The 15,036-nt window shown below is 57.8% G+C and overlaps 1 protein-coding gene across 2 annotated transcripts in view; it reads right to left on the bottom strand.

The window, feature by feature from the left end:
* Window positions 1–15,036, bottom strand: part of TVP23A (trans-golgi network vesicle protein 23 homolog A) — a 20,710-nt gene extending 5,674 nt beyond the window's left edge. Inside the window, exons 1-3 of one of the 2 annotated variants that reach the window (XM_081299627.1) lie at window positions 14,678–15,036; window positions 12,254–12,528; window positions 11,907–11,986 (exon numbers count right to left, since the gene is read on the bottom strand). In XM_081299627.1, the coding sequence (XP_081155753.1) occupies window positions 11,907–11,986; window positions 12,254–12,528; window positions 14,678–14,738 (416 nt within the window). In that variant the 5' untranslated portion in view covers window positions 14,739–15,036. The remainder of the gene's footprint in view (window positions 1–11,906; window positions 11,987–12,253; window positions 12,529–14,677) is intronic. The other variant, XM_081299628.1, reaches the window with a different exon arrangement.

Here is a 15,036-nt window from a genome sequence, read left to right as displayed (position 1 = left end):
GCCCAGAGCCTCCGCAGATGCGTTTGTCATGTTGAATCCTGTGGGAGACATGAAGACCACCGGGAACAGCTGTCTCCCCTGGAGAATAACGTGGATGTAAAAGAGGAAAAACGACATAATGAGAGAAACATGTTTACTGTAAAAGATGTCGGAGGCAGATCCACGTGTGCACCCGTGGGGAGAAACCTGGGAAGTTCGGGCATTTGAACAAATCCCCGTCCACCCATGTTTTCCCACCTTTTTCTTTTTTAGGCTGTGGTTTTCCCAAAATAAAACGCAAAAAGAATTCCAGCTGTGGGAAGGCTCTGGGTCTGTTGCTGACCGCCCATGGCCTTATCTCCTACTGGCAGTGGTGTTGTTCCTCCAAAAAAGCCCCTGCCACAGGGTCTCCGGCCCATGGGCTCCCCTGCCTGCCGTGGTCCTCTGCCTTCCCGCCACCTGTGCAGTCCAGGTGCCCACACTGCTGATCCCCGCTGCCCAGTGCCCCTGCTTCCACGTCACACCTGGGAGGTCACCCTGGGAGGCAGATGGCACTGCATCCCGAGACGCAGGGCCTAGACTGGCAGGGTTCCCGTCCTGAGCAGTTCTGCGGCCTCCCTGCACCGCCCCTCGGTCTCCCCTGCTGCCCCACGGGGTGCCACAGAGCCGCGTCCCAGGATGGAGGAGCTGGTGTGGAGGTGGCGCCCGTGAGGTGCTCTGAAACGGCTGCTCCCCGCAGCTCGCCGCTGTCACTTCAGCCCACAGCTCACTCGAAACGGCTCCACCACCACAACTCAGACTGCAGAATTCCCCCTCTGACCACAGCTTTCTCTCACGCCTGAGGGGCCCACTTTTCATCTTTGCGGGGATCCCCCAAGACTCCTGCCCTCCATGGTCCCCCAGACGAGCCTCCTTTCTGCTCCCTTTAACAGGGGCACTTTCCGCCCAGCATCTGAAACCCACCCTGCATAGGAGGACCAGGCAGGACCTGTTACTGCCCGAGAGGGGATGGCACCCGTGGAACGTCATGAACTGACTCGCGCTGCCGGGGGCGGGGGGGGGGGGGGGACCGTGCTGGGCTTTGTGTCCTCTACTGTAGATGCACTTCACAGCCCAGGGCCCTGGACACGGCCGCCTTCCTCCTGGGAGACAGGGCTGAGGTCTGAAGCTGCGCGGGACACACAACTCAGATGTGGGGGAGATCTCATGTGATCTCCCCGCCCAGGACAGGGGACCTAGTCCAGGGCCGCTCTGCCACTGAGCTACATCCCAGCCCTTTTTAGTTTTTACTTTGAAACAGGTTCTCACTAAGTTGTGCAGACTGGCCTCAAACTTGCGATCCTCCTGCCTCAGGCTCCTGAGTTGCTGGGATCACCGCTGAGCACCACCACGCCCAGCCTCAACATCAGTTTTACAAGGGAAAAGCCCAGCTCTCCCCCAGGTTCAACACACTGCAGTCTGGGGCCCACATCTGGCCTGTTTTTTGTAAATAAAGTTTTATTGGAACACTTGTTCACTGGCCAGCAAAGCGGAAAATATTCACCCATAAAATCCAAGTCAACCCAAATGAAGTAACCACCCCCCACACTCCCTCCAGACCCAGAATCCCACCTTTAAAAGCTGTAGTGTGGGAGCTGCCTGAGGGGCAAAACCCAGGGGTTGTGCTAGAACTCAGGACACCTCATCTCTGAGGACAGAAGAGGTGGGTCGTGACCAGGAAGGGGCCTGGGGACCTCGGGGTGCTAGAGATGCATGGGTGACTCAGAGATCAGTGCCCTTAGTATGCTACCCCTTGATTTTTAAAAAAGTTTCCAGTTTAAAGCCACTAACCAAAGACAGATCTTTGCACGTCACTCTAGAAATCATCCCTGTGCTAGAAACCAGCAGCTCCTCAGCGTTTGTTCAAATACGTACAGAACTATGTCCACACAAAGAGCAACATCCGCAGTTTACAGCGGCTTTATCCATGACTGCCCAAACTCCGGGCCGCTGAGAAGCCTTCGACAGAGAAACGGACAGACATGGGATGTGGGACAATGGAGTTGTCAACTCGAGGCCCCCAGGAACCGTGCGCTCACGGCTGAGCAAGAGAAGCCAATCTGAAGGCCGTGTGCGGCGGGATCCCAACTCTCCCCACGTCTTGGTGACAGTGAAAAGACCAGTGGTCACCAAGGATTCTGAGGGGTGGAGAGAGGGAAGAGGTGGAACGCGGGGGTTTTTAGGAGGCCGATGTGCCCGCCTGTCGGATCCCAAGTGACGCACAACCCAAGGAAGGACCCTCACGTGAACTGTGGACTCCAGCTCATCGATGGCCGTAGCTCATCAGTTGGAGCGCGTGTCCCTAGCAGGGGCAGCGGTGGGGTGGGAGGGGCTCGGGGCTCATGGGAACCGTGCTTTCTGCTCCGTTTTTCTGTAAACTGCTCTTTAAAATAGGACTAATGATCACAGTAAGGTGACGGGCACAGGTGGGGTGGACGCCGTGTCTACACAGAGTGGACCAGGTTGGGGCGCGTCAGCGTTTATTCCAATGAACTGAGACCTTGGGGAAAGCCCCAGGAACGTTCTCGGAGGCTCGGACACCGCCTTCCAGCAGCTTCCACAGCAGATTTGATCTGGGGCTGGGTCATCCTGGTTTCAGTAGCGATGACCTCACGAACAGCGTTTAGAGTTGTCCTTTATTTTTTAATCACTTTGAAAACCGCACTCTGGATTTTCTCCATCTTGAACTCCTCACTCTTTTCAATTCTGTCCCCTCGAGGCCCTCGGGAGCACTCTGCCGTTCAGTGTGGCACGAGTCTCAGGGACACATGCGTCATCGTCCCTTCCAGTCTACTCTGCTGGTAAGAGCAGCGGCTGAGAGGCGGGTAGGATCTGGAATGACGGAGAAGCAGGGGCTGGGGGGGGGGGCGGGATGGGGTGAGAGGCGTCCACCCCCGATAATGACCCAACCTGGGCAGTGGAACACCAGGCTCTTTGTTCTCTGTACTTTTATGTAAATTTGAACTAAAAAAAAATGAAAAGAGAAAGAATCAGAAGTGGCCTTGGCTTTGCCTTGAGGCAAGGAGCAGACCAAGCCCCCGGGGGGCAGGGGCAGGTGTTCTGGTGCTCGGTGGCCCATAAGGGGTGGAAAACAAGAAATCCAGACCCCCAAATCCCCAACTGAGCAACTGGTCATTACAACGCGATAAATGAGGAAAATTCCCGAAGGCAGGCCTGTCTCCTGGGCTCACAGTTCCTCTGCAAAAAGGAAAGAGACAGAGAGGGAGAGAGAGGGGGAGAGAGAGAGAGAGAGGGAGAGAGAGAGAGAGAGAAGCCCCCCCATGGGGCACAAATACCCACCCTCCCGTCCTGGGCGCTGGTGCGGTGAGGTTCGTGAGGAGGGTCCAGTGCCCGCTCCACTGCTGCTGGCCCAGGCCCCACACAGGGCAGGAAGCTCTTTACGCCTCGGGTCACCCCTCTGTGAAATGGGAGGGTGACATTTGCCTCCTATGTCTGTCTGACCCTCTTGGGAGATAAAATACCCAGGCCATGCCCAACCCGCCGTCACGTGCGGCCACATGTGGTGTGACTGAGGCCACTCGACTCACTGTTGGACTCAGCTGTGAAGGTTTTTGAGAGGGGCAGGTGATGCCCTTCCTGGAAGGCTTTTCTTAGACCATGTTTTCCCCGCTGTTAAAAACGAGCCCCGGCCGGCTGCTATTTATTTCTCCGGCACAGACGCCCGCTCACGCTCAGGTGCTCTCTCTGCTGGGGGTGGTGCTGCAAGGAGGGGAGCCCAGTCACCTGCGGGTCTGCTTCTCCTTCCTAGTAGGGTCCTTCCACCGCCCAGCCGTGCCCCTGCCCCCTGCCTGTGCCCACAAGGGCGGGTTCCGGGCTCTCAGGACGTCCCGGGGATGCTGAGGGCTGTGTGCTCAGTTTCTGCTCAAAGGTCGCCGCACAGCCGAGGTCGGTGTGTGGAAGTGACTGACAGAGCAGACTTCCCTCTGGTGGCCACAGTTTTCCCCTCTTGTTTCTGTTCTTTATTTCTTTTTAAAGAGACATCCCGACTGTCGGGGCAGGTCCGCTTGGCATCAGATTGCCCAGGGTCAGGTCAGCCCAGGCTGGGCCCCGAGGGCGGGTCCCCCCTCCCAGTGCAGGCTGCAGAAGAGCCGGCATCGCGGGTCCACCCGGGCACAGCCCAGGTCGGGTCTTTCATGCACTCCCTGACCCGCTGGACCTCTGAACCTGTCTATTAGCCAAAGCTCCAGAGTTCTCCAAAGACTCGGGCCCAAAAGAACCGAAGACAGGCATTGAGAATGGCCGACAGGAGACAGCAGAAGAGACATGCAGAAGAGGTGGTCATCACAGCAGCTTCTTTCTCAGTCTCTCTCTCTGTCCCTTGTGCTCCTGGGGGGAGTCCAGCTGCCATGCTTTGAGCAGCCTCGTGGAGAGGCCCATCCGGCCAGAACTCAGGCCTCCAGCCAACCGCGGAGGAAGGACGCCATCTTGGAATAGCTCCTCCCAACCCAGCGGAGCCTTTGGATGACGGCAGAGCCCCTCACTGCGACCTCCTGAGACCCTGGGCCGCAGCCCCCAGCTAAGCTTCTTCAGTTCCCAACCTTGAGGCCCCAAGTGAGAGGACAGCACTGGTCGTCTGCAGCGGCTAGGGGCCCGTCTGCCACCCAGCATTAGCTCTGTGGACACTAACGTGGACGGGCTGGGACCCTGTATGTGCACGCTGCATTTGTGGGGTGGTTTGGACAGGGCAAGGGGCCGAGACCCTGGGGCAGCTGCCGTCCCCCACCTCTTAAAACAGGGGACTCAGGAAGAGAACAGAGCAGAGGGCCCAGGAAGCCTGCAGCAGGGGTCAGCAGCAGCGAGGCCCTAAGGGCAGGCGGCACCTCAGGGAGGTAGAAGCTGGCCCCTGCTCCCACCTCCTCTGAGTGGGGGTGATTTTTTAGTTCTCTGCGCTGCAAACAGGAAGCAGAATTCACCCTCTCATGTGCCTTTTCACCTGGAGCATTATTAGATTCTTCCAGAATCTGGGTAGGTTCTGAAGACACCAAATATCAACTTGGGTCCGTCACCCGGTCCAGGGAGCTCCCGTTTCCCTGCTGCAAGATGGAGACATCCTGTCCTTCCTCACACTTCAGTGTTCTGGAGTCGGGGTGCACCCGCTCAGGGGCACAAATAGTTAACATCGAGTTTGCCCCCACGCCCCCACCTCCCAAGGGCCATCACCGAGCCGCACACCGGAGGATGCTCGAGGTCTTGGGCACAAGGCCATTGTTGGTGGAAAGCTGAGTGAAGTCATCGGTGCACACTCAGTCCCTGCCACAACCTGTCCTGTGGGAGTCCCCTAAACGGGCTTCTGTGTCCTGCTAGATCAGCCTGTGACATTTTAAAAGTATTCCTGCTTTCTAGAGTAAAAGGACGCTCCAGATCCAGAGGAACAGGTTGAAACGTCCCCTCCACGAGGGCAGAGACCCCACCACCTGCTGCGCTGTGTCCCCTTTGCAGTTGGTGCCTGGCACACAAAGGGCATGAAATTTTTGCTGATTTAATGGAAATAAATGAATGAGAAGAGAAGGCAGCAGCGGTTCTGAAGAGGTGTGGCCGGGACGCCCTGCAGCGCCTGGAGATGCTCCTGGTGTCACCTGGGGAGTGTCTACTGGCGCTACTGGACGAGGGCCAGGATGGTGCTAAATGTCCTACAGTGCGAAGGACCGTCCCCAGTGAGGGGTGACCCAGGCCTAACTGCCAGCTGAACCCTGGAATAAAGGGGTGAGTGGGTTGGCTAGTCCAGGTCCACGCAGTCGAGCTGCTATCCAAACGAGCACCCAGGAATCAGCCAATGTCCGCTCCTTGTCCCCAAGGGCTTTCCGGATTATGTGGGTCACAATTTAGCAGAAACTGCCCTTCAGTGATGGCCAGCAGAGCTTATGCAATTCAATTCATGTGAATAGGGAAATAAGAGGAAGTGGGGCTGTCGTAGATGGAAGAGTTAATTTCAGAATTTGTGATGTTGTGCTCGGATCAAAGAGAACTGAAATCTGTCTAGTTCCCTGATTCTGTGGGTTATTTTCCTTGGTAATCATGAACCTTCCTTAAAATCAAACAACTCTTGGTGGGAACTGCTTATGTGTCATGTTTTTATATTTTAAAATAACTTTGGAGAGCCAGGGACAACATGACTCATTCCCCAAAGGCACAGGGGACAGGGGTCTTTAGAGTCCTCCTGAGCAGACAGAGCTCCTGAATCACAACAAAGAACCAGAGTTGTCATTGTGCTCACTGGAGGGCGCTGGGCCGCATGCTCACTGGAGAGGCGCTGGGCCGCGCGCGCGCTCACTGGAGGGTGCTGGGCCGCGTGCGCTCACTGGAGAGCGCTGGGCCGCGTGTGCTCACTGGAGAGCGCTGGGCCGCGTGTGCTCACTGGAGAGGCGCTGGGCCGCGCGCGCTCACTGGAGGGTGCTGGGCCACACGCGCTCACTGGAGGGTGCTGGGCCACGCGCGCTCACTGGAGAGGCGCTTGTGGTTTTTTTTTTTTTGTGGGTGGATACCAGGGACTGAACTCAGGGGCACTCCACCACTGAGCCCCATCCCCAGCCCTATTTTGTATTTTATTTAGAGACAGGGTCTCACTGAGTTGCTTAGCCCTCACCATTGTTGAGGCTGGCTTTGAACTCGCGATCCTCCTGCCTCAGCTGCATGAGCCACTGGGATTACAGGCGTGTGCCACCGCGCCCGGCCACTTATGTTGATTTCTGAGAATGACCAGCCATCAAGATGTCATCTGCCCCGTCTCCTTCCTTGCCCTCCCGCCAGCCTCTCTAGACTCAATGTCACACATAGAGGTGTAAAGAACACTCGCGTTTCCTCAAAGATGAACACAACTTATCCACATCCAAATCCCAGACACAGAGAGGATCATTCCCACCAGGGTCGATTTTGTCATCAGAGACGTTAACCGGACCTGGAGATGCGCTGATTCCCATCACTGGGGGATGGGTACTTCTGAAATCCGGTGGGCAGAGGCCAAGGACGCTGTAAACATGCTGCCCAGGCTGCGCCCATGATGAAGAGGCATCTGCCCCCGCCCCGTGTCAACCGTGACAAGGCTGGGAAGCTGCTCGAGAGCAGGGGCACTTGTACCCTCCTCATCTGTCTAGGAGAATCGGAAGTCCTCCCCAGGGGACGCGAAAGATGGAAGCTCGGTGTCTCCTGTCCCCAGAGCAAAGCTCATCCCCCAAAAGCAGAAGCAACCCAACTCATCTAGTGTGAGTGGACAGACAGGGCCCGCGACCACAGGAAGGTCACTTCACCAGAAAAGGCACGAGAGGCTGCTCAACACCCCGATCCTGGGGTGCGGTATGCTGGGTGACGGGGGCCAACCGAAGGACACATGTCCTACAACTCTGTCTGTCAATGTCACTGGGCGAGGGGCGACCCAGAAGCTGGACCTCTGAGGATGTTTCCAGAAGAGACTGGAATCTGAGTTACAGACTGAGAAAACCACACCCTGTGCCCCTGCAGTGGTCCTGGGACTCCCGCTCTCAGGCCTTCAGGCTTGGGTGGCTTCCCCGGCCCCATAAGCTCATAAGCAAACGTCTGAGGATCAGTCTCTTTCTGTATATGAACATACATCACAGGTAGCACGTGTGAGTCTAATAATCTAAATACAGAACTACGGTGCAGTGAGTATGTGAGAACAAAAGGGTACATCCTAACACATGATATGATAGACTGATGATTAATATATAATTATAATAAGGAATGAGACATCATTGGTGTGCAATATGTTGGCATACTGGTTGTACTAGTGTTGTGTTTACATATTATCCTAATCATAATGTGTGATTGGAGCAAACAGAATTTTCTGGTTGGTTCTCTTTCTCTGGAAAATCCTAACTAGTACAGAGTTCATTTGTACAAAATATCCAAAACAGGCAACTTCACGGGGACAGAAAGTGCCATGGTGGTTTCCAGGGCGTAGGGAGGGGAAATGGGAAGTCTCTGCTCAATGGGCAAAGGGTTTCCATCTGGAGGGATGAAGGAAATCCCAGAGCCACACGAGGGTGACAAATAGCACACTGATCTGCAGACTAACGAGAGTGGCTCTGTGATGTGAGGATGTGTTTCAGGCAGACACACACACGGACATGTCACCAAAACAGACAGCGAGGGAGAGAATAGATAAACGGCCACAGCCCACCTAAACCTCACGTCATGGAAGGCTGCCCCCCAGAGGGACCTCTGGAACGTGGGAACTGGTTGCCATCACTTATCTCATGAGCGTTGATGACTGGACTGTATCAAGAACTCAAGAGTCAGGAATGAAATACCTCAGTCAAAGACGGGCCACAGACTCGGGCGGACATTTCCCCAAAGACAGTCCACACAGGAGCACCAGACACGGAGAGGGCCACCCAGCTGCACGTCCCCAGCCACAGGGAAATGCCATCTCCAGCACAGCAAGTCACCACACACCCACCAAGATGGCGACCACCCAAACCCAGAGGATAGGTGTCAGCAGGTTGTGGGGGGACCGGGAGGCTGTTCACTGCTGAGACAACAGCCCTGGGTCCCTCAAAGAATTAAAACTGGAAGTGTCACCCCCCCCCCCCGCAGTCTCACTGCTGGGTCTCTGAACCACTAACAAAGCGCCCCGCAGGCATACAAAGGGACCTTAGTCAGCCCCCAGAGAAGGAAACTCCCACAGGTGCTACAACAGGGCACTTTCCTGAGGTGACTGCGTGATCAAAGTCACAGAGGCAGCTGGGAACGGTGGCCAGGGTGGGGAGGGAGAGGGAGGGTCGTTTAATAGGCGCAGAGGCTCAGTTTTACAAGATGACAACATTGCAACGACACCTAACACCACCAACCTGCACAACGCCAAGGAATCGAGACAGCGAATTTGTCGTTTTTAGAATCATGATAAAAAGTAGAAACAAAACAAAAGAAATAAAATTCCCTCTGAGGGAAACACTCGGAGCATGCTTCGTGTGTCCTCTGCCTGCCCAGCTGTGCTGCAGAGTCACATCCTCCGCGGACCCAGGGACCCCCAGCACGGCACCTGCTCACCACATCAACTCCACAGCAACCACGTGGTGAGGTCAGGCGGGTACAAACAGGTCGAGGCAAGGCCATGGGACCTGTCCCAAATCACAGAGCCCGCAGCTGGTGAGGGAAGACGTGGACTAGACTCCTGGGCTCGGCTGTGAACTTCCTTCCACCACCTGCCTCCAGAGTCAACAGGAATCGCAAGTTCAACAGGGATTTGCAACAGTGATTCTCACTCTGGACTAGGGGGGCTTAACTTTCTTGTATTTTGCTATTCCAATTAAAGTTTGATCCTTTTTCTAAAATGACACACATGTAACACTTAGATAATAGTTTTCAAAGGGTTTCAAATGGTTTGCTACTATCTGGCTGCTTGTTTTCAGGATCTCCTCATCTAAGAACCAGCTGCGGAGCTCTTTTTAAATGTATGTCCCCTGGGAGTCTGGTAATCAGTCCAGGGCCACCCCCAGGGATACGCTGGGACACAGAGGACTCTGGGTTGGAGGCGCCCAGACACACAGATTGTGGGCTGCTGCCTCCCAGATCTCTGACTGAGGACTCCTCCAGCTCCTGTCCCCTCCGCCAGCTGCCCACTGAGCCTGGCCACTAGAGTGTTCCACCACAACCTAACAAAGGGACCACTCTGGAGTCCACACCTTGTCTCCTCTGGGTCACCGGAACAGAAGCCCGAGTGTCACCCTGACCAGGCCAGGCTGATTCTCCCTCTGGGCCTCTTCTGTCCACCACCCCTACCGGAGCCCTGGCCCAAGCTCCCAGCCTGTCCTCCATCCTGCAGGCCTGCCCACATCCCTGCCCTGCCCACAGCCGTCTTGATGGAGGAGCTGGAGAACCACACCGTCCGACACGCAGCCTCGTGGGGCCGTTCACATTCCAGTTAACTAAAGGGAAATAAAATCAAGTGTTCTGCCCCTTGGTCACACGAGGCCCGTTTTCATGCTCAATGCCACAGGCATGGAGTGGCCCCATACCAGAGAGTACAAACAGAGCACATGTCCATCCTGCCAGAAGTTCTAGTGAACAGAGCTGTCCTAGAACTTGTCTTGTCAGCCCTTAGGGGTCTGGACCCGGCCACTAGCCAGCGTCTCTGGTCTTGAGCCACAGGGAACCACCCTTACCGCCCGAAACCCACAGCCTCACCTCCAGGCCTCTGCGCGGACAGCCACCTTCCCTGACCAGTTAAGGGCCCCAAGCTTCAGGTCCCAGCTCAGCTGTCACCGCCCCTCCATCAGGATAACGGCCCAAGCTTCTGCTCATCAAGCCGTAAAGCTCAGTGGCTTTTAAGTGGAGGCGCTTCCCAGAGGACACTTGGGGGTCTGCAGAATTTACTGGATGCTCCTGGATCTGGTGAGTAGAGGCCAGGGATGGTACCATGCCCAGGGACGCTAAAACATCCTGCAATGCCCGGGACGGTTCCCACGACAGAGAAGGATCTGGCCCCAAATGACAGGTATGTTGAGATCAAGCAACCCTGCCCCGAACTTACGGCTCTGTAAGACAGGACCCTCGTCTCCAGCCACCACCCAGTCAGGCCCACGGGAGATTCTCACCGAAAACTGAACACATGAGCTTAGCTATCCCGTAAGTTTCTTTACCAGAATTCTAGCTCTCTTACTGGGCCATTCTTCAAATCACTGGTCGTCAGTCAGATGAGTAACACCCCCCCCCCCCAATAAGGAGGTCCTGATCTCTGGAACGTAGCCTAATGGCAAAAGGGACTGTGGATCTTGAGACGATCCTAGATTGTCCTGGAGGGCTTCAATGCCACCAGTAATCTCCTTTTTGGAGAGAGGTAAGGAGAGACCGTAGGCACACACAGAGGAGTAGGTCAGGTAAAGGTGACCCCACAAATGCCCACAGCCACCAAGAGCTGGAAAAGGCAAGGAGTGGGTCCCCCACCCCCCAGTGCCTCCGAAGCGGTCAGACGGTTTCAGCCCAGAAAACCTGCGCGTGGACTTCTGGCCTCGAGAGCTACAAGAGGATCAACTTCTGAAGTTTAAGCCCACGTGTTTGGGAGAATTTGTTAGTCACTATAGGAAACTGGCGGAGTCTATTCTATTCTGGGGTTATTGGATCTAAATCGGAGAACTGAATGAAAAAAAGATTTTGAAAGGAATGGTATTGGGCATAGAGGTGTAGCTCAGTGGCAGAGCACCTGCCTGGCATGCGTAGGGCCCTGGGTTCAATGCCCAGTGCTCCAAAAATTAAATGATAATAAAGATGATGAAGAATGGCATTTGGATACCAGGGCCCCTGCCTCTAGGCTGTGAATATTTCTAGATGCAGCAGGTGCTTGGCTGTGAGCGGCCATGTTCATGGGTCATTTCCCTGGTCCTACTGCCTGGGACAGGCAGGTGTGTGACCTGACCCAGGACAAGTCTGGCCAGAGCTGAGCAGGGATTGGAAGAAAAGTCAAGCCCTCCCGCTGGTACAGCCTCCTGCCACAGCTTCCCTCCACTGCCCCCTCCACTGCCCGGTGGCCCCAGTGCTGTTTCCCTGACCTGCCACAGCCTCGGGCCTTTGCCCTCTCCTCCCTTCTCTTGCTCCAGAGTCCCCAACGCTGACTGCTCCCTTCATCCAGGTCTCAGCCCAAAGGCCACCTCCTCAGAACTTTCCCTGTGGATCTCTTCCCGACCTCTCACATCCTATAATTACCTCCTTAATCTCTTTGTTCAGACTGACCATTCCATGTCAGCATCACACCCGTCCCAGACTGCAGGCTCCGGGGGTCAGGGATGGTCTCATCTGTCCACGGCATGTCCCCTGGCACACAGTGGGTTCAGGCATATTTGGTAGATGCCTGGTCGGGCAGATGGATGAATCTGCGGCTTTGGGGCCTGCTTGCCCAGGGCCCAGTCCCAACATACCTGATCTTGGCTTTCCTAAAGGCCAACTCCTCTTCATTGCCAAAGTCCAGGGACACGTCCTCGGTATCATCTACCAGGGCCTGGGGACATCAGGGGCAGATGGAGGGCAGGCCCCACTAACCACCACGGGTTCCACACTCCTGGGCTGGTCTCTGCGCCTCTTTGGTTCCCCAGCTATTCCTTGGAGACCTGAGGCCTCCTGCTGCCTCCTGCTGCCTCCTGCTCACCCGCCCAGCGCAGCCTTAGGCGCTGGGGTTGGTGCCTCCCGGCTCCTCCCGGCCTCCGCCCGCGCTCCCGCCGCCTCCCGCTCGCCATCTCCCTGCCCGCGGTGATCTCTGCGGTCCTACCTGCTTCATCCTCCCGGGAGCCCACAGCCCAGGATCCAGGTCCGCCCGTTGCCACCGAAGGTCTCGGGTGCCCCCGGCTCTGAGCCTCGGGAACGCGCAGGGGCTGGGAGGCCCGGGAGCTGGACGGGGGAGCGCAGTGGCCGGCTGGGGAGGGGCTCGTTCGGGGCTTGGCGGGGAGGGTCCTGCGGGAGGGGAATGAGCCCCAGCCCTGGAGCGCAGGGGCCAGGGCGGCTGCCAGGGGAGGGGACTGGTCCGGGGGACCCAGGACAGGGATCCTGGGAAGATAGTGGGGGTGGGTCAGGAAGCGCTGGGCACGGTGCAGCCACGAGGAGGGAATGGACGGACGTCAGAGCCTGGCAGCCGCGTTCTGGGGCTCAGAGGATCCGCCTTAGGAAACGCATTCCCAGGCCTGGCCCTGTCCCCACGGATGGCGGCCCCGGAATCTGCCTGTTCCCAGGGACCCGCTGCAGCCTCGCTCCGCAAAGGCTGTGAGAGCCCGGAGCACGCGCATGGCGCCAGGAGCGGGGAGGGGGCGGGGAGGGGGTGCTGGTGGGGGGTGTAGGGGGTGGGGGTGGGGGTGCGGGTGGGGGTGGGGTGGGGGTGTAGGGTGGGGGTGCGGGTGGGGGGGTGTAGGTTAGGGGTGGGGGTGGGGGTGGGGTGGGGGTGGGGTGGGGGTGTAGGTTAGGGGTGGGGGTGGGGGGTGGGGTGGGGGTGTAGGTTAGGGGTGGGGGTGGGGGTGGGGTGGGGGGGTGTAGGTTAGGGTGGGGGTGGGGGTGGGGTGGGGGTGTAGGTTAGGGGTGGGGGTGGGGGTGGGGTGGGGGTGTAGGTTAGGGTGGGGGTGGGGGTGGGGTGGGGGTGTAGGTTGGGGTGGGGGTGGGGGTGGGGTGGGGGTGTAGGTTAGGGTGGGGGTGGGGGTGGGGTGGGTGGTGTAGGTTAGGGTGGGGGTGGGGTGGGGGTGTAGGTTAGGGGTGGGGGTGGGGGTGGGGTGGGGGTGTAGGTTAGGGTGGGGGTGGGGGTGGGGTGGGGGTGTAGGTTGGGGTGGGGGTGGGGGTGGGGTGGGGGTGTAGGTTAGGGTGGGGGTGGGGGTGGGGTGGGGGTGTAGGTTAGGGGTGGGGGTGGGGGTGGGGTGGGGTGTAGGTTAGGGTGGGGGTGGGGTGGGGGGTGTAGGTTAGGGGTGGGGGTGGGGGTGGGGTGGGAGTGTAGGTTAGGGGTGGGCGTGGGGGTGGGGTGGGGGTGTAGGTTAGGGGTGGGGGGTTAGGTTAGGGTGTAGGTTGAGCACCACTGGCTATTATTAACGAGCATTTCCCAGGAAAGGTTTATCATCTGAGGGTCTTTCCTGGCCCAGGACAGGTCACTCCCTCTCCTGCAAGCCCTCTCCCCCTCCTGCCCTCCCACTGCCCAGAGGCACAGCTCAGCGTCCAGGTGCTAAAGCCACAGCCTGTTGCTCCCTCTGCCTTGGGGCGCAAAGGCAGGTGGGCCCCAGCTACCCCCTGTCCGCTGCTGGCCACGGGTGGGTGGAGTCAGGAGATGCTTTATCTCTGATCCCTGGACTGGACCTGGGGGCTTTCTGCCTCACCTCCACCATGGCCATTCCTTTAGCTGACCTTCAACTGGCCTGAGGGGGTATGGAGGGAGGAAGTGTCCTCAGAGGACGACAGGCCAGCCTCAGGCCCTTCTAAACGTATTTCCCAAACCATGTGGCAATTCTGGTAGCTTCTAAATGTTCCTCCACCCAGGTGGCACAGAGACCCTGAAGTCAGGCTCTGCGGGTGTTTCCGGAGCTCCCAGGTGTGGGTGGCCACGTGAAGACCCAGTGCTCCAGCCTGATGCTTCCCACACTAGAGGGTGGACTCAACGCCTGGGGCTGCCTGGAGTGTGGCTTCTGGCTCAGGATCAGGGAGGGGCTGAGGCTTCCCCCAGCTGCCAGGTGGGGCCAAGGCTGCAGGTCTCGGCAGCACCCGGGAGCTGTGAGGGTCTAAGCCACTGGGGCCTGGATTTCTAGAAAGTCCTACCCAAAGCCGGCTCTGGGCACACAAGGGTCAGACAGAGGGACCCCGTCTCTCCTGCCCCCGTCCCCCGCAGCCCAGGCAGCAGGGGTAGGTGGAGGTGAGAAGCCGCTGTAGAACATTTAGGGGCTTTTCCTCTGACCCTGAAAATCACCAGCTGCTGGTGTCTGTGGAGTTGGGGGGGAGGTGGGAAAACCCCCTTGGAAGCCCCATTTGGGGCCAACTGACATTCTCAGCCACGAGGTTGGGGATACCTCAAAAACAGCCACAGACTTGCCATCCAAGATACCCCTGCAAACACAGGGTCCCGCCACTCGCCCCGAGCCCCCCACCCTCACCTGGCCGAGGGCTGAGGATGCAGACTGTGGGTGGGTACACAGAACCCACCTCTGATCACAAACTGCTGCAGGGACCTTACCTGCTAGAAGGTGGGGTTCAGGTCCTTCCTGACTCTCTGGGGGGGGGGGGGGCTTGAGCATCTGCTTCTCCTAAGGCCGGGACACGCGGGGCAGAGCCTTCGGGAAACACTGCCTATGTCCATGCTCCTGTTGGCCCTGAGAGCGGGGGTCAGAGCCTCCAGCCGCAGCCCATCTCTGATCCCTGCCACCAGCCTCCTGCCCCTCCAACCCAAGGAAGAGGCCCCAGGTGTGGCCAGCACTTCGTCTAGATGTCCATTGGAAGTGTGCATGTCCAGCCAGACGTGGCGGGGCACCTCGGGCAGGGGACCTCGTCTCAATCCTTGGCGTCTCCTCCCCTGGATCTGTGACCTCAGGGGCG

Source organism: Spermophilus citellus (genome assembly GCF_964194105.1).
Source record: "Spermophilus citellus genome assembly, chromosome: 6".
In the NCBI taxonomy this organism is placed as follows: domain Eukaryota; kingdom Metazoa; phylum Chordata; class Mammalia; order Rodentia; family Sciuridae; genus Spermophilus; species Spermophilus citellus.
The sequence above is the reverse complement of the archived record's forward strand: the minus strand, read 5'-3'. Positions and strand labels throughout refer to the sequence as shown.